The sequence below is a fragment of the Cryptomeria japonica genome, chromosome 10, assembly GCF_030272615.1.
Source record: "Cryptomeria japonica chromosome 10, Sugi_1.0, whole genome shotgun sequence".
NCBI classification, from domain to species: domain Eukaryota; kingdom Viridiplantae; phylum Streptophyta; class Pinopsida; order Cupressales; family Cupressaceae; genus Cryptomeria; species Cryptomeria japonica.
The window spans coordinates 193,194,924-193,218,510 of record NC_081414.1 but is presented as its reverse complement, the minus strand read 5'-3'; the positions used below and the strand labels follow the sequence as shown (position 1 = coordinate 193,218,510).

At 38.1% G+C, this 23,587-nt stretch overlaps 1 protein-coding gene across 1 annotated transcript; it reads right to left on the bottom strand.

Annotated features, from left to right (window-relative positions):
* Window positions 1-2,820: 2,820 nt before the first annotated feature.
* LOC131079116 (probable inactive 2-oxoglutarate-dependent dioxygenase AOP2) lies at window positions 2,821-4,212 on the bottom strand. The gene is made up of 3 exons (XM_059212308.1): window positions 3,830-4,212; window positions 3,198-3,390; window positions 2,821-3,114 (listed from the first exon to the last, which is right to left on the bottom strand). Exons 1-3 carry the CDS (start codon window positions 4,210-4,212, stop codon window positions 2,821-2,823), a joined length of 870 nt encoding a protein of 289 aa, XP_059068291.1.
* Between the last annotated feature and the right edge of the window lie 19,375 nt (window positions 4,213-23,587).

The window sequence follows — 23,587 nt, the reverse complement described above, 5'->3', positions numbered from 1 at the left end:
ATATTGTTAGTGTAACTTCCTGATTTATGGTGAGAGTGCAGTGCACAGTCAGTTTTAGTGTTAACTCCAACTAAGCACTCAGTGTGTTTGTTCTAACACAGTATATTGCTCTGTTGATTACATGCTTCACGTCCAGTCTTCTCTCTTACTTGCGAAGTTTTTGATTGTATGCTGATTTAATGCATAAGCTAACTAAGCAAACTGTGAGTTAAACTCAGTCCGCCTCTTCCATTCCATTCCAATGATTTTTGCATGATCTATGTTCATGCATTGGTTCATAATTTGTATAAAATCATGCTTTGGCATGTAATGTAGAGATACAATGAATTAATATAATTTTATTCTTCAAGCTCTGTTTTTCTTCTATGTTATTTCTGCATGTTTTGTTTTTGTTTCCTAGCTAGATCTGTATTCTGCTATACAGAAAATTTAACAAATATTGTACTGAATGTATGAAAAACACTATGCGTTTGGAGATTGAATGTATGTACCACTTGCATATTTTAATATTTGTTTTTTGAAGCACAATAATGAGACTCATTTAGATTCTACATATGCTAAGAAATGGGAATCACTCATTTAGATTCTACTTATGCTAAGAAATGGGAATCACCAAATACATAATATTAGGTTTAATTGTAGTGAGATATTAGAGGCTTCTAATTAGATTTATGTACAATGTATATCCATGGCGGAACTTGCATCGTCTTTAGTCAATTTCTTGCCAAGTGCTAAGGGAGTTGCAGCTACTGTTTATGTCATCAGTTTTTAAGATTTTCAATAAGCCTAATAGATGTTTGGATTGAAAAATGAATATACGTTATAATTGTTATCTAACTTCCATAACAAGAAAATAATGGATGAGTGGTGTGTGGGTTTCTTAGACTCACCTCTTCTTCATGTCTTTTTTATGCTCCTGGTCTGCTTTGTAGGTTTTTTTTTTGGTTTCTTTTTGTTTCCACCACTCCTTCTGTGTTGATTTAAGATTTTAAATCTATTGTTTATGTTTGAAAGATTTGGCTTTTTTCAGTAGGAGTACAATATTGTTAGAACAGAAGTGGCTACAACTTATGGCCATCAAGATGCTATTCTCATGTAGTCTACACATGATATTTGATTTAATAATCATGTGGTGGTTCTCAATCTTGATAATGTTGCTGAAGATGCATGATAGATGCAAGAAAGATGATCCAAGCCTTGTCGATGAAGTGTTCATCTTATGATTGAAGTGTACAAGAAAATAAATTAATTAATTAGAATAAGATAAATTAGTTAAAATTAATAGAATAAAATATTACTTAATTTAGTTTATTTATTTTGATATTTAATTTTTTTATTTATAAAAGGAAATAAGTATATTAATTGTTTTAAATTATCTAATTATTGAATGTGCAAGTTTTATTATATGAAGTTAGGATTTTTTTTCCTCATTGTCAATTAGTATATACTATTTCTTAATATTATTTTGAAACATTTTTTATTATTTAATATTTGAAAAAATATAATGTTTTAATATTATATATTTTTCAAAGAGGACGTGCATGAACAATCTGAATGTATATTTTAATTATTTTTCTATGGGGAATACCATATTATTTTAAATTTGGATTTAGGGGGATGGAAAAAAATGATTAGAAAGGTAGATATTTAAGTTTAGAAGAGTATTAAAATATAGGGACAAGATTATTAATGGGTTTTTGAAGCATAAGGATGTGTGAAGGTTCTTTTATTAAAGAGTGAAAGATTGTATGGTTGGAAGGTTTCCACATGAGTAATTGGTTGATGGAAGTTATCATTGAGTTTCTCAATACTTGATTTTTCTATAAGTTAGGTCGGATTGATTTATTGGCTTTCATTACAAGAGAAAGAATATATTATTTGTCCTCATTTTGGATGGATACATCCTACCATCATGTTCTCTACTTTAGTCCCAACAAATTTAAGACATGATCCTATAAAATACATTGAAAAAGAACTAATATAGTGTCTTCTATAATTCTATAATGAGAAATATATCAAGATATATATTAAGTGTACATTAAAAGGAATGAAGTAAGCTACTTGAGAAATGACTATTTATTATATATTCTCAAGAGTTCTTGTTTTGTTTTATAAAAGTGTTGATAGTTTGTGTCTTGTGGCACCCACACACCACTCATCCATTATTTTCTTGTTATGGAGGTTGCAATGAAGCATTCGAATATATGCAAGTAGACTATCACCTTAATTTGAAAAAAAGAGAAGTTCCTTACTTTGGAAATATTGAAGGAAACATATTGCAATTTATTTATAATCAAAGCTAAGACAAAAACTTAGGCATATATATTCTTCTTCACACAAGAGCACCAACATAAGATTCAACTCGAAAACCCTCTAGAAACAGTAATAGAATTAAAATGTTATTAACAGAATGAGATGTTATCATGGAGCTAACCTAAATAACAGAAGCAAAAATATCACTATACAGTACTTGACTACGCCTTTAAATATTTATATGAAACCGATTTTCTAGCATCTTAGAATGCTGTCACTAATTATATGGTACTGTAATATTGTTGTTTTACTAATTAAGCAAGCATTCTATGCAGCTCATATGCTAGTAGACCTTTAAAGTTTGGTTCCCTTATTTGCCAGTTATAACATATTTACAAAGGTTTAAAAGGTTAAGCAACATTCAGCTTTAGCTGTTCGATGTATAGCACACCTGGAAAGTGTCATTTATGACTAATACTGTAAAATTACAGTGAAATCTCTATTGGCACTGAAACAAAACCACAACTAATAATAAATCTCTATCTTGTATTTTGAAAGTACAATTTACTATTCTGTTGTAATAAGTGCGAACATGTCAATGAAGGGTGGTGCTGTATCACTTAGGAAAGTCTCAGACTTTTGATATCTCTTGTACGAAATATCTCCATAGAATGCTCGGAACTCTGGAGGCTTGAATGGTTTATACAGACGTGGATGATTCTCGTCAACTAATTCTGGTGGTGCATTTATAACTACCTCATCTGAAAAGTAGTAAAAATATGGCAGTGACACACGAGGAGGCTTACATTCTTCCATTATCACTCTGTGAATGCCGTTCCATACCCTCCCATTACTCCATGCCTTCATGTAGTTACCCATCAAAACAATAAATGAATTTGGCATAACTTTCACTTTTGCCCACCATTCTTATCTTGGTAGAGTACTTTTATAAAATCATGATCAGCATGGGGTGAGACGCCTCCTGTTTTATTTGGTGGTATATCATAGTAGTTCAGGCGAAGAAGATCCCAAAACTGTGATTCATAATACTCCGTAATTCCAAAGCTTTTGGAAATTACTGTGATGATATTGATCGTCAATTGTTCAACGGCTGAAGTGTATTGCTCGATGATTTTGCTGCGAAGTGAGAAAATTGTAATAAGGGTTTGCAATTGTGAAATAGAATAAATCTAAGAAATATTTTATTACTAATTCCTTTTGACTAATAATAAGAATGCAGCCTACCATATTCTCCTGGTAGATGATCATGATAGGAGAAAATTTTGTGAGGGGAAACAACTATAACATTCTTTTAACTTTTATTACAAGAACTATATATATTTAACTTGTAAATAAATAATTTATTTAATTTAATCTACAAATAAATTAGAATTGAACTTTCCTCATGCTACATGAAACTTTTCTACACCCATCTAGAATATTCTGAACCTTTAACTCTCTAACAACTAAAATTCATACCAACAAAAAATACAAATAAAAATATCATTTATCTTTCTAATTATCTTTTATCTTCTGAAAAATTGAAAAAGAGTAGGAAACGGTTTTACTGAATTACCAGATTTGAGGGTTTCCTTGAGGCCACAGTTGATCTGAAAACTTCTGAATGGCATCTGGATCTGGTGCTCCAGGCACACCAAAGCTCTCGTAAAACGGCATTGCAGGCAAATCAGCGATGTGACTCACGTTCCGTCTTTGAAAAATGTTTCTCTGTCTGGTTTCTTTGGGGAGTGCAAATGCATCTCTGGTAGATGAATCCATTTGATGAATTATGTCCTCTTTAACTCCATGATTGACCACCACGAAACACCCCCATTCTTCACAAGCCTTTCTCACTTGAGCATACATGCTTTCTGAATCATGTCCATTACCCAAAAGAGAAAGATCAATGACAGGTACTTCTTCGCCCTCATTCTGGCCTGTGATTGTGTGAGAAACCATTATTGAGTGATTAGCAATCAGAAAAGCTTGTTTCTCTCATGAGTGATTAGCGAGTTGAGGATTTGAATATGATATTATAATGGGTTCATAAGGCGATAATGGGGTTTGTCTTGTTCTTGGAGAATCTGTCAGCTGGTAATGACTAGATGCGATGAATCCATATCAAAGAAAAGACAAGCTTCTGGCTTTGAGCATCTTGGTGGAATTTTTATTTATTTTTATATTGATTTACAGATTACTTACACTATAATAATTTGCCTCTACATTTGAGGACTTTATTTGATTACAAATTGTTATTTACTAGCCAATAGGCTATTGTGCGGGCTTTTGCCCGTCAAAGTGTCAGCCTTCGGATGATCGTTGGCTTTCCCGCAACTTTCCGATCAGCCTTTTCGCTGCATTGGACAGTGATGAGACGATGAAAAGACAAATTGAAGGATGTCTTCTACTTATGCGTTGGAGTGCGATGTGGCGGTGAAGTGACATACCATTAAGCACATCCTCTACGGATGGCTTGGGCGGTGATTTGAAGGGACGCATCTATTCTGGCTCTAAAAGTGACCTGTCGTACCAACGAGATGCATCGCGGACATGTTTGAGACATGCATAGCCCATGCATACCATAGCCCATACCATGCCCATTTGGTACAAGCGCCGGACCCACCGAAAATGACGTGGAGCTGTCCTGGAGTCGGTTGTTTCAAACGTCGGGGCCCACATGAAACTACGTGGACATGTCGGAAAACGACGGATCGTGGGCCGCGGCTCGGGCCAATGTGTTGTGCCTAACACACACATTAAAAGCCATAGAAAACAAACATCCGGCGACAAGTGTTGATGACTGCGTTCGGACGCCAAAACGGCGGGAAAAAGAGGCCGCAGGCTTCCAAACCACGGTGGTTGTCTCGCATGTGCTATTGATAGGTGGGTCCTTACTCAGTCAATCCGTCAATCGCAGCCGTTCAGTGAAAACCAACGCCATAGCTCCAGAACAGACCTTTTGTACAGTGTGTTAGTCCGTAACAGGTTAGTCAATCGCAACTGCTAACTGCAAAATCGACGGTGTAAAACGTGAGACAAACACGCGTGTTAGTCAATCCGTACTATGGAGCCAGAATAGACGCGTCCCGCCATTTTCTGCATTGAAAAATGGGACAATGTCGAACCCACGCGTGTTAGGTGGGTAGGTGGAACGTACGACCGGAGCTCCTGCCATTTTCTGCATGTTGTGGAAAAAAGGGGACAAAGGGACGGACTAATGCACGATTGGATAAAGTCCAAAGCCCTCATTTGTTCAAGTGTTATGCTTTTTTTGAAGGAGTTTTTGAAGGTAAAGAAGGGTTTGAAGGAGCCAGCATTTTTTAAGGCAAAGAAGGGTTTGAAGGAGGCAGCGAGGACTTAGTTTTCAACGGCAGCCTGCATTCATTTCTGAAGGTTAACAGGTATGTTGAGTAGCCGTTTTTCTGGTTGTATACATTTGGAAAATTTGCATGTTTTATTTTTTTGTTGAGTAGCCGTTCTTTCAGATTTGTATACGTTGTGTGAAAATCATATTGTTTTTTTTTTGCTTTGGTTATTCTTCTTTTTCTGTAGCTTGAAATTATTCGCGTTAGGGTTAGATATAGCACTCGACGCGTGTTTGCTGGCTCCAAAAAGCCGTTGTAAAATGCGTGTTAGTATGTTTGTACTGTCGTTTTGCTGGGTGTTTGGTGTCTGTTAGTATCTCTGTATTGCCGTTTTCGTCTGTCATTTCTGTTGTGCTTTTCGGTTATCGGCAAGACAATATTATGTTTTTGCTAGTTCTCCGATGTAACCGCCATTGCCTTATTAATTTAATCGGCGAGAGTAATGCCAATAGGTCTTGTTAAGATATAGCCCTCGTGAATCTAACTGATGGTAAATTGGTTATTATTTGGAGAGTGATATATTAACAGAGCATACAGTTCGGAAATTAAACATAAACAAACTAATTGTTATGAATGGTTGCCTCCGTAGGGGCATGTCCATACGTGGCAACTGCCACGTATAGACATGTCCCTATGTAGGCAACCTTTCCTCTTGTATTTAAACTGGATTCAATGATGAAGACGATCAATAACTCACGGCAATCAGTCTTCCAAAATCGCTGTCATTATTCTTTGATCCATATTTCACAACATGGTATCAGAGCCAACATATTAAGAGAATAAATTAGACAACCATATTACTCATAAGCATTTATCAGAAGTAAATAACAAATCGACGCAGAGGCTATATACGCAAAGGATATATCTGACTAAGAAAATATTCAAAATGTCAAGTAATATGAGAGTGGAAGATAGACTCGAAGGAGCCTCCAACTTCGTTTCTTGGAAGATACGAATCATTGCCATTCTTGAAGAACTAGAATTAGAGTCTTACATAGAAGAAAATCTAGACATGCCAAATGATGAACCAGATAAATCTACCTAGAAAAGGCGTAATAATAAAGCAAAGAAAATAATTATTGACTCAGTCAAAGATCATATTCTTCCATCTATAGCCAGACTACCTAAAGCATATGAAGTATTTAAAACCATTAAAAATACATATGAAGTTAACAATGCGAGCAGAATGTTAACCTTGAAACAACAACTTTTAAACATAAAGATGAATAAAGATGATACAATATCTACATACTTTTCAAGGATATCTGAAGTAAAAGACCAATTACAAACTATTGGAAATGAGGTAGATGATCAAGAAATCTCTCTCATAGCCCTAAGAGGATTACCAATTTCATGGGAATCCTACATTCAATGTATTAGCAGAACACCCCCCTTACCCAAATTTGAACAACTTAAGAATGAGTGCATTCAAGAGGAATCTCGACTAATCTCAAGAGGATTAGGGCCAAATAAAGAAGGAGAAATCCAAGCACTTAATACGAATACCTTCAACAAAAAGAAAAAGTTCTCCAAATGGAAGAGAGGAAATAAAAACCATCAGAAAAGAGATATGTCTAAAATTCAGTGTTACAAATGCGACAAATATGGGCACACTCACAGGAATTGTCCAGAAAGGAAGAAAACACAAGCTACTCTAGCCGAAGTCAAAGGAGAAAACTCACTTTTCTTCTTAGCCCTATCAAGCGAAATAAATACAAATAAAAACACTTGGATCATAGACAGTGGAGCATCAAGGCATATAACTGGATTCAGAAATCAGTTTGAAACACTTAACGGGCACTCAAGTGAAGAGGTTACTATTGGAGATAACTCCACATATCCTGTGAAAGGAATTGGGACCTGTACTATCAAACTAAGAAATGGAGTATCTCTACAATTAAAGGATGTTCTGTTTGTACCTGGATTAAAAAGAAATCTAGTCTCAATCTCAGGCCTAGCTGATCAAGGATATCGGGTTACCTTCAATGAAGATAAAGTTCTACTCTGGCCTAAAAATACAAATATCAAAAATGCCTTAACAGTAGATTCAAGAGATGGTAGCCTATACAAACTATGTAGTGATCAAAAGGAAGCACTAAATCTTGAAGTTTCAAATAATAATGAATTATGACACAAAAGATTAGGACACCTAAGATATAGTGCTCTATCCAACATAAAGAAGATTACTTCAGGACTGCCCCAACTAAAATTTGAACACACAGGCATTTGCAAAGGATGTGCCTTGGGAAAGAATGTGAAAGTTTCTTTTCCCTCAAGCGAGCACAAATCAAAAGTTATTTTAGAACTAATTCACTCAGACCTATGCGGTCCCATGTCAACACCATCCCTAACTGGATCCTTATACTACATAATCTTTGTTGACGACTACTCTCGAAAAACATGGATGTATTTTCTAAAGTGCAAAGACTCAAATAAAGTACTATCTAAGTTCAAAGAATTCAAGGCCCTAGTATAAAACCAGTCAGGGAAGAAAATTAAGGTGTTAAGATCCGACAGTGGGGGAGAATATACATCTGACAACTTCAAAGACTTTTGTAATTCTGTTGGGATTAAGAGGGAGTATACTGTACCATATAATCCACAACAGAATGGAGTAGTAGAAAGAAAGAATAGAACCATAATTGAAGCAGCAAAAGCCATGATGCATGACCAAAACTTACACACTTCATTCTGGGCAGAAGCTTCAAATACAACAATCTACATTCAAAACAGATATCCGCACTCAGTTCTAGAAAACATAACTCCTGAAGAAGCTTTTACAGGGAACAAACCAGACTTAAGTCATTTAAGGATATTTGACTGTCCCGTATATATACATGTTCCTAAAGAAAAGAGGACAAAACTAGAACCATCCGGAAAAAGAGGTATCTTCATTGGCTACAGTGAAAATACTAAAGGATATCACATTTACATTCTAGGGAAAAAATCTGTTGAGATAAGTAGAGATGTAAAGTTTGAAGAAAACACTACACTCAAAGAACCTGAGGATGATAACATTACTAAAGAAGAAGATCACATAACTGAGATTGAGAGGGAGAATATCGTAGAAAATTCCGAACCTTCAGACACTGAGATGGAGGACATCATAAGAGCTTCTGAACCTCTTGTTGATGAAAATATTGAAACACTCAATAACAATAAAAGACCTCTATGGGCAAGGAAAATGATTGAAGAGAATAATGTAGAACCAAATGAAATTTCCAAAGAAAATAAGAGAACAAGAACTCTAAAATGTTATGCTGCACTTCTAACTGAACTCACAAATTCTGAACCAACAAATGTCAGAGAAGCCTTATCAAAACAGGCTTGGAAAGATGCTATGGTTGAAGAATATCAATCTATACTAAAGAATGATGTTTGGGATATAGTGCCTAGACCAAAAGACAAATCGGTTGTCTCATCCAAGTGGTTATTCAAGATCAAATATGCATCTGATGGCAGCATTGAAAAACATAAAGCTCGCTTTGTGGCCCGGGGATTCTCTCAGAAAGAAGGAATTGATTATGAAGAGACATTTGCCCCAGTTGACCAGTATACGTCAGTAAGAACAATCATTGCAATTGCAGCATCCAAAGGATGGAAAATTCACCAAATGGACATAAAGACTGCCTTCCTAAATGGTTCAATTGAAGAAGAAGTATATATAGAACAACCAGAAGGATTCACCATACATGATAAAAATTGCTATGTTTGTAAACTAAAGAAAGCTCTCTATGGATTAAAACAAGCACCTAGGGCCTAGTATGCAAGGATAGACAACTATCTCTCCAAACTAGGGTACTCCAAGAACCTAGCAGATCCCAACATCTACTTCAAGGCTTCAAATGGCAATATGATTATATTGGTCCTTTAAGTGGATGATCTTTTGATAATAGGAGAGGATAATCTCATTGAGAAATGTAAGCAAGATCTGGCAGCAGAATTCGATATGAAGGATCTAGGGCTTCTACATTATTTTCTGGGATTAGAAGTATGGCAGAAGGAAAACTGCATCTTCCTAAATCAAGGAAAGTACACCATAGATATCTAACTAGATTTGGGATGATGGAGTGTAAGCCATTAGCTACACCAATGGAAACTAATTTGCACAAGCTGAAAAATTGAGGCAAAAGATTTAGAACCTACAGATCCCACACTCTACAGACAAATCGTCGGTTCACTCATGTATTTGGTAAATACTCGTCCTGATATCTGCTATGCTACAAATGTATTAAGTCACTTCATGTGTGAACCTAAGAAGATACATCTAATGGCTGCTAAACACATTCTAAGATATTTACGAGGCACAATCAGACTTGTCTTAAAGTATGAAAATGTTGAGATTCAACTTGAAGGATATTCTGATTCTGATTGGGCCGGAAGTACCATTGACCGTAAAAGTACTACAGGGTGTTGCTTCAGTCTTGGTTCTGCTATGATATCTTGGTTCAACAGAAAATAGTCAACAGTTGCACAAAGCTCCACTGAAGCAGAATATATGGTAGCCTCCATGGGAGATCGTGAAGCGGTATGGCTAAGAAAGTTATTATTTGGATTATTTGGAAAAACTCTGAATTCAACAATAATTCACTGTGATTATCAGAGCTGTATCAAGCTCTCAGTAAATGCAGTTTTTCACAATCGATCCAAACATATTGAGATCCCTTATCACTACATAAGAGATATGGTAGATCGAAACATCATAAAACTAGTGTACATCAGTACTGAAGAACAAAATGCTGATATCTTCACCAAGCCACTTGCAAGATTGAAGATAGAATACTTCAGAAGTAAACTTGGTATGACTAGATTATAATTGAGATTATTAGGATGAAATTCCTACCATGTGTAATTTGTTCATGAATAAATAAATAAAATGTATATTGCAATATTCTAACTGTGTTCAAGAAGATGACGATCTTCTTATGTTTAAGGTTACTATTTCAAGGTGACGATCTTGACAATAGTTGACCAAGTGTCAAGATTGACTACATTAAGTTGTTGTCCCAGACTATGCCGGATATCTTGATCCTAAAGTATGTGATCATCTCATGATTGACTTCTTAAGTGATTGTCCCGGACTGAGCCGGATATCATGATATTGAGTTTATTGTCATGACAAGACTATATTAAATGTTGTCCTGAATTGTGTCGAAAGTCATGACAGAATATGCTCCCAAGAAAATTACTTAGATCCACTCCTGCTAAGAGGGAGTGTTAAGATATAGCCCTCGTGAATCTAACTGATGGTAAATCGGTTATTATCTGGAGAGTGATATATTAACAGAGCATACAGTTCGGAAATTATACATAAACAAACTAATTGTTATGAACAGTTGCCTCCGTAGGGGCATGTCCATACATGGCAACTGCCACGTATAGACATGTCCTATGTAGGCAACCTTTCCTCTTGTATTTAAACCGGATTCAATGATGAAGACGTTCAATAACTCACAGCAATCAGTCTTCCAGAATCGCGGTCATTATTCTTCGATCCATATTTCACAACAGGTCTGACCTTGGATTTCCATGCGTTGTTATCACTTTTGCTGCTGCTCTAATGGATTTCCATGCGTTGTTAGTCGTGCAATAGCCGCGGCCTTGCCGAGTCCGCCGTACACACTAAGTAACACGCGATTACTCCTTGGGCAATTAACAATTAACAGTAATATTGAAATTATCTTCAAATGATTCAAATGAATATGTCGAAATACCCATATAAATTTGTAGTCAATTTTACAGAGGGTTTTTTGTCTTCTTTTTTTAATATGATTTACTATTTATTGCATAAAATAGTGTAAAATAACAAAAAAAATGTCTATTTTGGAGCTGTGGCCGAACGCGTAACCTGTTTTGCAATTACCGGATATGATTGAGTAACCTATCGCTAACACGATGTTTCATTTTTGGTCCCCATTTCCCTCTCGATAGCCGAAACATAGACCGAAATGTCCCATCGGGTATCGACATAGTTTAATTTATGTCCCTCCAATGCCCTCGATGAGTCCGCATTGTGACCAAGTCCCCCGCATTATCGACATAAATTACCCCAAAGAACTCCTAGCAACTCTCCATCCGCCTACATAGTCCTATCAGGACTCGGCATAGCATAAAATTGCTTCTTCCGATGTCCCGATGAGTCCTAATGCATGTTTACTTTATCGGTATAGTTTACACCAATATCCTCGCAAGTGCTTTTTATCTTCATCGGGGGCCAGAATAGCCATTTTCTATTCCTCTCGAAGTCCCGATCAGTCTTCGATGCACTTTTATGCTTTATGCTTCGGAGTTTGTTTTGCGCATGACTGATCGGGTATCGGTATAGCAAACCGAGACTGCTCCCGATAGCCGAAACATAGTCCGATATGTCCCATCGAGTATCGGCATAGTTCAATTTATGTCCCTCTAATGCCCCGATGATCTCAATATACCAGTCCGCATTGTAAGTCCCTCACGTTGTTGGCATAAATCACCCCGAAGAACTCCTAGCAACCCTCCATCTAGCTACATAGTCCTATTGGGACTCAGCATAGCATAAAATTGCTTCTTCCGATGTCCCGATGAGTCCTAATGCATGTTTACTTTATCGGTATACTTTACACCGATATCCCCGCAGGTGCTTTTATCTTCATCGGGGGTTGGAATAGCCTTTTTCTAGTCCTCCCGAAGTCCTGATCAGTCTCCGATGCACTTTTATGCTTTATGCTTCGGAGTTTGTTTTGCGGATGACTGACCGGGTATCGGTATAGCAGACCGAGACCGCTCCCGATAGCTGTGTAGCATCCTAAAATTGTGACACTTGCAATTTCGACTGCATTTGGGTCTTCACGATGGCGGCGCAACGTTGAACTTGAATGGAGACCCCGAAACCTGCTTGTGACACCAAAAACTGCATTTTTCTGCACCTTGGCATGATCCCTCCTTGCACCCTGCTGTCCCGGGAGGTGGGACCATGGCACCCAGTGCCCTGGTCCCTGGCCCTATTTTGGGCCCGGTCTCCTTTTGGGCATCGGGTCTTGAAGTTTGCAAATTGGAAAATAATGTTTCTAGGTCGGCCTAAGGTCGAAAAAATCAGTCTATCAGCCCTAATTGACAAGTATATAAACTACTTTTCCTCTCCTAGAAAGGGAGGAAGGAGATAGGTGCAAAAGGCAGAAGCGATATTTAAACATTCAAACATTCAAGCATTCAAGCATTCCTTCAAGCAATTGAGCATTCTAAGTCTCCATTCAAGGCTAAGTGTTGCATTCAAGACAAGGATTCAACCATTGAAGAGGAGATCACTTACAACATACAAAATACAACATACATTACACCTTCACATGTAAGAGTACAAACATTCTTACAACAAGGTATCAGTACTTGTTTACATTACAAACATTTACATTTACAGCATTCTCATTTCTTGGTTAATTCCAAAACCGGGGTTTGACCTAAAGGCAAACCCCTAATCCCTAACCCCCCAATCGTCCTCTCTTTTCTGTGTGTAGGTTGCAGGTACGCGACTGTAATTGAAGATCTGGAATCCTTGTGTAGAGACGAACAGATCCCCCTTCGTTTCGCAGATTTTTTGGAGGATCGTGTGTACTCCGGGTGCCATCGTCCTGTCAACTTTCGCTCAAATTTGCAGAACAGCACCATCTCGACATTTTACTGCTAATTCCAGGTCCGCAGCTTCATCCCGTATCCCTATCTCTGTTTATAAGTGAATCTTTCTTTACATGCATTCCTAGCTCAATCATTCTATCTACATTTCTTTACAAAAGAGGGTATCCTTGATGTCTTAACCCTTGAAACTCATTTAGAATCCAATCCTGCATTGTGTGGGATTGGATCTTGTGGGTTTCAACCCCTCTTTTGAATGTAAAGTCTCTCCCAAGTGAAAACCATCAACCCTAGTGACCTCCCTTCTCTCTCCTTGGAGTTGGGGAGGGGAGGGGAGGGGAGAACAACTAGGGTTCGATTTTTCTGCTTTACATTTTGGTGAACCCGACGTGAACATCCTCATTTTGATTATTCATGGTTAGATCTGAAAAATTTGCTTCCTTAATTACATTTCCATGTTTGATCTTTTGCAAATTTTAGAGGTTGATTGCATAAAGAACCCTAAAATTTTCTTTTTAGTAATTAAGCTTGTGAAATGTTTAATTGTTAATGCTTGTTTCAGATCTACCCTTCTATTGCAAATTGTCAATTCATATTTGTGCTTTAATTCTGAAAATTAAGTGGTTAAGTGTCAAAACCCTAATTTTTAAAACCTTCTTAGTTCAACCTTTGACTGATAATTTCACTAATCAAAACACCTCCAAATCGGCTGTAACTTTGGATTCTGCAACAAAATCACAATATCTCTCATCCCTGAAAATTTGGAAAAAAGTTGCGAGGACCGTGTGCACCCCGAGCGCCATCGTCCCCGACATTTTTTCCAAAATTTCGGGAGCTAGATCTTACTGTATTTTTCTACTAAAATCCATAATTTTGGCTGATTTTATCAATTCTAACACTTTCAAAATTAAAGTCGAAGTTGGTCTAGTGATTGCTTGGATAAAGGCTTATAATCATTCAAAAATTGTTGAAATTAAAATTCATATCAAAATTGTGTTTCTTACTGTCCAAAATCTGAAAAGTGCGTTAGCATTCATTCGAAATTTCAGTGCCTTATTCAAATTTTTACAATTTGTGACTTTTGAAATTAGGTGTTTAATTACAACAACTTTGATTTCCACTTTCGAATTTGAATTTTGCATGAAATCGAGTCAACTTTTAAATTTCAAAGCCTGCATTGCTTTCAGTATTCCCTCTAAAATCATAAAATTCAAAATTTTAGTTTCCCTCTCTTTTTCAAAATTCAAATTTTGCATTTTTCAACAATCTTGGTAGGGTTCAATTTTGAGATTGCAACTTTAATTTGGCCTATCTACAGATCGTAAAATCACTCAATTTTTTTAGATTAGCTTTAAAATCATCATAACTTTCATCCCTGAAAATTTCGAAAAAAGTTGCAAGGACCGTGTGCACTCCGTTCGCCACGGTCCCTGACATTTTTTTCGAAATTTTGGGAGATTGTCCTGATTGTATTTAACAGCTTAAATCTAGGAGATTGGCTGATTTTATTGAAATTTGCTACCTATAAAATTCGAAATCTTCTCTCTCTCTTTAGTGCATGAGTTTTACAACAATAAGCCCTACTTACACTATTCCCGTTAGACGAAGCCTTAGAATTAAGTCTTTCCAAGGTTTAATTACTGAGGAGATGGAACATAATTTGAATGGCCTTTTTAACGAGGACATGGGTAATTCCTCTAATCCTCTTAATGATGAAGAAGCTCTCCATGAGGTTTCTGTAGAACAACTTTCAAAATTGGATAACCAATTTGATGATTTTCGACAATGGATGTCTCAAGAATACCCTGATAGTGAAGCTCTTTCATTAATTGAGGGTCTAAAATGTATGGTTCAAAGTGATAAGAATGGAATTGATATTTTGCGTGGTATTGCACACATTGTGGATTCGAATGTGATGCCTATGAAAAGTTGTGCTGAAACTTTAGGTTACACACAACTTCCTACTCAAGTTAATCATTCTATTCCTTTGACAACTCCTATTGCTAGTATACCTACTTTTACATCAAACATAATGACTACTTCAATACAAGACATTCCTCCTATGATCAATAGTCATGGGGGCAATCCCTCTTCTTCAATCAACCCTCTTCCTTCATTCAATCCAACTTCTTCATTCATTCCTTCAATAAGTGTTCCTATTATATCTCCACAAATGAACATGACACAAGGGGGCAATTCATTTAACCATTCCATTCCTCCTTGTAGTGTTCCTCCTTTCCAATCATCTCCTATGACTAACTATCATAGTGTCCCACCACCTTACTCTCAATCAATACCTTCTTTTCATAACATAATAACTCCATCACAATCTAACACATTTAATATGAACTCTTCGATTGAAGCGACCATTAACAATCTTGCACAAACTGTCTCTGCTTTACAGCAACAAATTGCCTCTATGAATCAATCTAAGTTTAGTGTGCCCACATTTGATGTTGCGAGCCCACTTTCTCTTGACATTGTTCGAGCTATCCCCCCTAAACATGTTGAAATCCCGCAATTGGAGCTTTACAATGGTAAAGGTGATCCTTTAACACATGTTAAGACCTTTCAAACAATATGTACTGATTTGCTCATGACCAAAGATTGCTTGCAAAACTGTTTACTAGAACATTAAGAGACAAGGCTCTATAATGGTATTGCTCGTTGCCTTCCTATTCTATTACTTCTTTTGAACAACTTGCCAATGCTTTTATTCAACAATTTCAAAACAATATAAGTCATAAAGTTACTTTGATTGATTTAATGCATTGTAAACAAGGTGTTAAAGAAAAAGTGACTGATTTCATTGGTAGATATAAGCATTTGTATGCTCAAATTTCTTTTCCAGTACCTGACAATGATATTCAAAGAATCTTTATTTCTAATTTACAAAAAGATATTAGAGAAAAACTTCTATTTTCTGAGTTTACTTCTTTCCAACAGTTGTGCGCAACTCTTCACAATTATCAACTGACTGTGAGTCAAATGGAACAAGCAAATCCTATGGCTCCGAGTGATAAGGGTGATAGTAGTCAACAACCATTTGGGAAGTTTAAACCAAACAGAGAGTCAATTAAATTCAATGAAAACATCATCAACAACAATGTGAATGCAGCATCAGGTGTGCCTCCTATTTCTAAGTTTTTCAAGAAAGAAAGAAAGTTTACTCCTTTGAATGAATCATTGCATAGTATTATGAATAAGTTATTGGAAAAAAATGTGCTTACTCTTCCTCCTATAAAGCAAATAGATCCTGCAAAGATTAATTCACCCTACTTTGATAACAAATCTTTTTGTCAATTTCATCGTCATCCTGGGCATGATACTGAAAAATGTTTTGCTTTAAAGGGTAAAATTCAAGACTTGATTGATAATAATACTATCTCTGTTTCTGGTGTGAATGATAAAGGCAACACATCTGTAGCTCCTCCTAACCAAAATCTTAAGATTTTTACTGATCCATTACCTTCTCATACCTCTAATGTGATTGATACTAATGATCCCTCTGTCTCACCTGATGATCTTGTGTCTATGACTCCGAATGTGATTAACTTTGTAGAGCAGCAGAAAATCCCTAAAGAACCTTCCATCACATTTGATTCCAGTGAAACTATCAGGGCACCTGATGGTCCTCTATATATAGATGCAAAAATTAAGAATACACCTTGCCGTGGAGTGCTTATTGATCCTTCTTGTATGGTTAATGTCATTACTGAAGAATTTCTTTTTACTTTGCAATTGAATCAAGTGATCTATGATGAAACAAATGTGGTTGTGAAATTATTTGATGCATTTTCTTCTCCTGCAATTGGTTCTATTACATTACCTATTGAGGTCCATAACAAATCCCTTGATTTGAGCTTTGCTATTATTCCATCGTCCGAACAATTTTGTGTGAAGCTAGGCTATCCTTGGCTATCTTCCATGAAAGCTATTGCTTCTCCTATTCACAAGTGTTTGAAATTTCCCCATAATGGTGAAGTTGTTACTATCAATCATAGTCTCTTTAAACCAGCTGAAAGAACTTCTAGCGTTCCTATTGATTACTTTTGGCCTAAACAATTCCAATCTCTTCCACCGCGAAGTGATCATCTTTTCAAATCTTATCAAAAGTGGAAAAAAGATATGATCCTATCTCTAAGTGAACCTAGAACACCCAAACTTGACATTCCAATCATTCTTGAGAAGGAAGTTCTTCCTTTGAAAGATAAAACTAATGTCTTTCCTCAAGAAGATTCCCAACCCATCCCTATGATTGTGACTATGTCTATATCTAATAAACTTCCTAAAGGTAGACCTATACCTCCTCGTCATGATGGACTTGGTCTCCTTCCTAAACCAAATATTCCTCCCTTATATGGAGCAGTTCCTCCTCCTTCCTCTTATGGAGAGAAGAGACCTTCCTCTTCTCCTATTGTTCAACCTAAGAGACCACAACCTAAACACCCAAGTGATAAGGATGAGAACATTCCTCCTCCTCAATCTTCTCAACTTCCTACTAAGACTAGACGAAATCGTTCTGCACGTGAACGCCGACGAAAGCGTCGTCTTAGAGCTCTGGCAGTTGCTTCTCAAACTTTGCAATCCCCAAAAACACCTTTAGCCAATATTATTCCATTTTCTCCTTAGCCGAAGATTGAGCCGAAATCTCCTAAACATAAGATGCATGATGGTCTTGATCCTGTGCGAGTTAAAGATCCTATTTTTATAAATCTTGATGATGATATAGATGAAAATGTTATTCATGATGAAAATGTTACTTCTCTTCATTCTGATAGTGAATATGAATTTGTTGATATTGATAACCATTTATCTAACAAATTTTCTAAAGCACTTATCCTAGCTCCTAGACAAGAACAACGTGGCTTGGAACATGAACATAGCCCTTGTTTGGATCTTGTGATAGCTCCGTCTGCTGTGTTGGATGTTCCTCCTCTAGCGTGTTTCCTGCCTTCCTGAAATATTGATCAGCAAGATCGGGGGGTAGATGACGTGCTGGACTAGTTTCATTAGCATAGCAAACTCTCTCCTCCTCTCTTGATCTCTTTTGTTACTTCTTCTATGTGTTATTCTTATTCTTCTATTTGTTGTCCTTAGTGTTGTCTACTTGAGGACGACGCAAAGCATTGAGATCTCTTTTGGTCTCTCACATGTTGACTCAAAAGACACATGTGTTCCCTTCTTCTAGGTGACCTTCCTTGATTGGGGAATGACGAACAATTATGCATACATACATATGATATACATGAACTATCATACAACATACTGACCCCGAGGAAAGTGAAGTCACCTTGTGCTTTGTGTTTTGTGTCTATTATCCTTGGGCTTATCTCACACTTGGGGGCTAAATCCTTGTGGTAACGTGCTCCTTTCTCATTTCTTATATGTATCACTACCTTAAAGCAATCACCCCCGATGAGGTGTGTGCGATCGCTTTAACATAGGGGGGCATACATCCCGTTCATATCTTTTCAAGATACTTGAAAATTTCTTGACAAATTTAGCTTTCCCTTGAAATTTTTTGATATCTTTCTTGCATGACTCATAGTGAGGGAACCTTACTACTGACAGTCATGGTTCTCCCTCGTGATCTTCCCTTTTACTTTGTCAATCGAAGTCGTAAGATCCTTAGTCCACTGGGGGCTTGGTGTATCTTGCCTCCTTGACATGGTGAAAGTTTTTCAATATTGTTTCCTTGTACTTTACCGAAAGTATTGGCGTACGCTTATACTCCTGCTAAAGTGGGGGCTAAATGTAGCGTCCTAAAATTGCAACACTTGCAATTTTGACTGCATTTGGGTCTTCACGATGGCGGCGCAACGTTGAACCTGAATGGAGACCCCGAAACCTGCTTGTGACACCAAAAACTGCATTTTTTTGCACCTTGGCATGATCCGTCCTTGCACCCTGCTGTCCCGGGAGGTGGGACCGTGGCGCCCAGCGCCCTGGTCCCTGGCCCTATTTTGGGCCCGGTCTCCTTTTGGGCATCGGGTCTTGAAGTTTGCAAATTGCAAAATAATGTTTCTAGGTCGGCCTAAGGTCAGAAAAATCAGTCTATCAGCCCTAATTGACAAGTATATAAACTACTTTTCCTCTCCTAGAAAGGCAGGAAGGAGATAGGTGCAAAAGGCGGAAGCAATATTCAAACATTCAAACATTCAAGCATTCAAGCATTCTAAGTCTCCATTCAAGGCTAAGTGTTGCATTCAAGACAAGGATTCAACCATTGAAGAGGAGATCACTTACAATATACAAAATACAACATACATTACACCTTCGCATGTAAGAGTACAAACATTCTTACAACAAGGTATCAGTACTTGTTTACATTACAAACATTTACATTTACAACATTCTCATTTCTTGGTTAATTCCAAAACCGAGGTTTGACCTAAAGGCAAACCCCTAATCCCTAACCCCCCAATCGTCCTCTCTTTTCTGTGTGTAGGTTGCAGGTACGCGGCTGTAATTGAAGATCTGGAATCCTTGTGCAGAGACGAACAGATCCCCCTTCATTTCGCGGATTTTTCGGAGGACCGTGTGCACTCCGGGCGCCATCGTCTCGTCAACTTTCACTCAAATTTGCAGAACAGCACCGTCTCGACATTTTACTGCCAATTCCAGGTCTGCAGCTTCATCCCATATCCCTATCTCTGTTTATAAGTGAATCTTTCTTTACATGCATTCCTAGCTCAATCATTCTATCTACATTTCTTTACAAAAGAGGGTATCCTTGATGTCTTAACCCTTGAAACTCATTTAGAATCCAATCCTGCATTGTGTGGGATTGGATCTTGTGGGTTTCAACCCCTCTTTTGAATGTAAAGTCTCTCCCAAGTGAAAACCATCAACCCTAGTGACCTCCCTTCTCTCTCCTTGGAGTTGGGGAGGGGAGAACAACTAGGGTTTGATTTTTCTGCTTTACAAGTTGAAACATAGTCCGATATGTCCCATCGAGTATTGGCATAGTTCAATTTATGTCCCTCTAATGCCCCGATGATCTCAATATACCAGTCCGCATTATGAGTAAGTCCCCCGCGTTGTCGGCATAAATCACCCCGAAGAACTCCTAGTAACTCTCCATCCGGCTACATAGTCCTATCAGGACTCGGCATAGCATAAAATTGCTTCTTCCGATGTCTTGATGAGTCCTAATGCATGTTTACTTTATCAGTATACTTTACACCGATATCCCCGCAGGTGCTTTTATCTTCATCGGGGGTCGGAATAACTTTTTTCTAGTCCTCCCGAAGTCCCGATCAGTCTCCGATGCACTTTTATGCTTTATACTTCGGAGTTTGTTTTGCGCATGACTGATCGAGTATCGGTATAGCATACCAAGACCACTCCCGATAGCCGAAACATAGTCCGATATGTCCCATCGAGTATCGGCATAGTTCAATTTATTTCCCTCTAATGCCCCGATGATCTCAATATACCAGTCCGTATTGTGAGTAAGTCCCCCGCGTTGTCGGCATAAATCACCCCGAAGAACTCCTAACAACTCTCGACATAGCATAAAATTGCTTCTTCCGATGTCCCGATGAGTCCTAATGCATGTTTACTTTATCCGTATACTTTACACCGATATCCCCGCAAGTGCTTTTATCTTCATCGAGGGTCGGAATAGCCTTTTTCTAGTCCTCCCGAAGTCCCGATCAGTCTCCGATGCACTTTTATGCTTTATGCTTCGGAGTTTGTTTTGCGCATGACTGACCGGGTATCGGTATAGCAGACCGAGACCGCTCCTGATAGCCGAGACATAGTTCGATATGTCCCATCGAGTATCGACATAGTTCAATTTATGTCCCTCTAATGCCCCGATGATCTCAATATACCAGTCTGCATTTTGAGTAAGTCCCCCGCATTGTCGGCATAAATCACTCCGAAGAACTCCTAGCAACTCTCCATCTAGCTACATAGTCCTATCGGGTCTCAGAATAGCATAAAATTGCTTCTTCCGATGTCCCGATGAGTCCTAATGCATGTTTACTTTATCGGTATACTTTACATTGATATCCCCGCAGGTGCTTTTATCTTCATTGGGGGTCGGAATAGCCTTTTTCTAGTCCTCCCGGAGTCCCGATCAGTCTCCGATGCACTTTTATGCTTTATGCTTCGGAGTTTGTTTTATCGGTATAGGTAATACCGATGGTTTCGCCTTCCCGATTCTCCATGTGATACAGTGTCTTAGCGACAGGTTAGTCAATCGTGAGCATGCGTTACTGACAGGTTAGACAATCACAGAATGTTTGTCGCAATATGGACGGTGTAAAACGGACTACTACCATGCCTTAATAGTACTATCGGGACTCGGCATAGCATAAAATTTCTTCTTTCGATGTCCCGATGAGTCCTAATGCATGTTTACTTTATCGGTATAATTTACACCGATATCCCCGCAGGCGCTTTTATCTTCATCGGGGGTCGGAATAGCCATTTTCTATTCCTTCCGAAGTCCCGATTAGTCTCCGATACACTTTCATGCTTTATGCTTCCGAGTTTGATTAATCGGTTTAGGTAATACTGATAGTTCCACCTTTCGATTCTCCATGTCATCGGGAATCGATCTAACTATTTTTTGCACTATCTTGATATGGTCTTTTTCTCCGATATGGCCGTTTTAAAAAAAAAATAGGACTAGTCTGAAATGCCGGGCCCACCATCCTTTCGCTGCTTCGCGAAAGATAAACTCCACGCTATTTCGCCCACTGAAATAACGTAGACTGTCGGATCCTTTTCAAGATGCACCTCCTTTACTTTCCACATCATCCTCACGCTGGGCCCACTTTCCTTTCGCTGTTTCGCCACAGGTTAGTCAATCGCAACCACTAACTGCAGAATCGACGGTGTCAAATGCGCGACTAACACGCGTGTTACTCGTTACTGATCGGGTATCAGTATAGCAGACCGAGACTGCTCCCGATAGCCGAAACATAGTCCGATATGTCCCATCGGGTATCGACATAGTTCAATTTATGTCCCTCCCTTGCCACAATGATCTCAATAGGATACCAGTCCACATTGTGAGTAAGTCCCTGGTGTTATCGGCATAAATTACCCCGAAGAACTCCTAGCAACTCTCCATCCACTTACATAGTCCTATCGGGACTCAACATAGCATAACGATGTCCCGATGAGTCCTATTGCATGTTTACTTTATCGGTATAGTTTACACCGATATCCCCGCAGGTGCTTTTATCTTCATCGGGGGTCGGAATAGCCGTCTTCTATGCCTCTCAAAGTCCCGATTAGTCTCTGATGCACCTTTATGCTTTAAGCTTCCGAGTTTGTTTTATCGGTATAGGTAATACCGATGGTTCCGCCTTCCCATTCTCCTTTTGATACAGTGTCTTAGCGACAGGTTAGTCAATCGCAACCGCGTGTTACCGATAGGTTAGTCAATCACAAGCACGCATTACTGATAGGTTAGACAATCGCAGAATGTTGGTTGCCTTATTAATCGAAGAAACTTTTGATTAGCTCCATGCATCATATGGAAATGTGTAAGTCTACAAAAATGTCCACAGACTATTATGCAGAAACTTAGATTGTAGAATAACATGGAACATGTGGTGGATGAACTTAGTTATTAGAAAGCACTAAAAAATTAAGGCACAGTTTAATAAAAATTGAAATAATTTATAGACGTTGCCTTTAGTCTGACATATTTGCATGTCCGTTTTGGAATAACAGGTATCTTGATTTGAAATATGGAGGCCAACTTTTCTTTACAAACAAGCAAAACACAGGTCGCATTTTGGGGACGAATAAGAGATGATAGGTTGATGAACCTGTTTATCTATGAAGACACCGCATTCCTGTCCGTGGTGAAGTTGATCCTTGGGCCTAAGTATGTAGAAGGTGGATGTAAGTACATAATGAATGCGGACATAATGTCTCTGTTTATGGCATGGTGTCTGGAGCTCCGACCTGTTCTGAAAGTCAGAGAAATCATGAACAGGTGTGTGAAGAAGGAATGGCTAGGCAGAATGGAAGCTTTATTAGGATTGGCACGAGACATGGATGGCTTTGAAAGTGTGGGCAGAGTGTGGATTCACGTGAGTGAATTCAGTCCTCCCTTGCGACCATTCTTTCTCTGGAGTACGACATTAGATAAAGAGGCCAGAAGAAGTGTAGCATAGGCTGGGATGCATGGTATTGTGCAATACCTTGAGACGATCGATGTCTAGGAAGTGGGTGTGGAGATGGGAAAATGGGGACCTTGGTCAGAATATAGAGCACTTGTGCAACGAACGGTTCCTACACGCACAAAATGACAGGGTCGACCTTGTGGAAGAACAACTAAGAAGGGTCGTGTGCTGCAGTTCGGTGAAGGCTCCAGTAGGGAGACATAAATT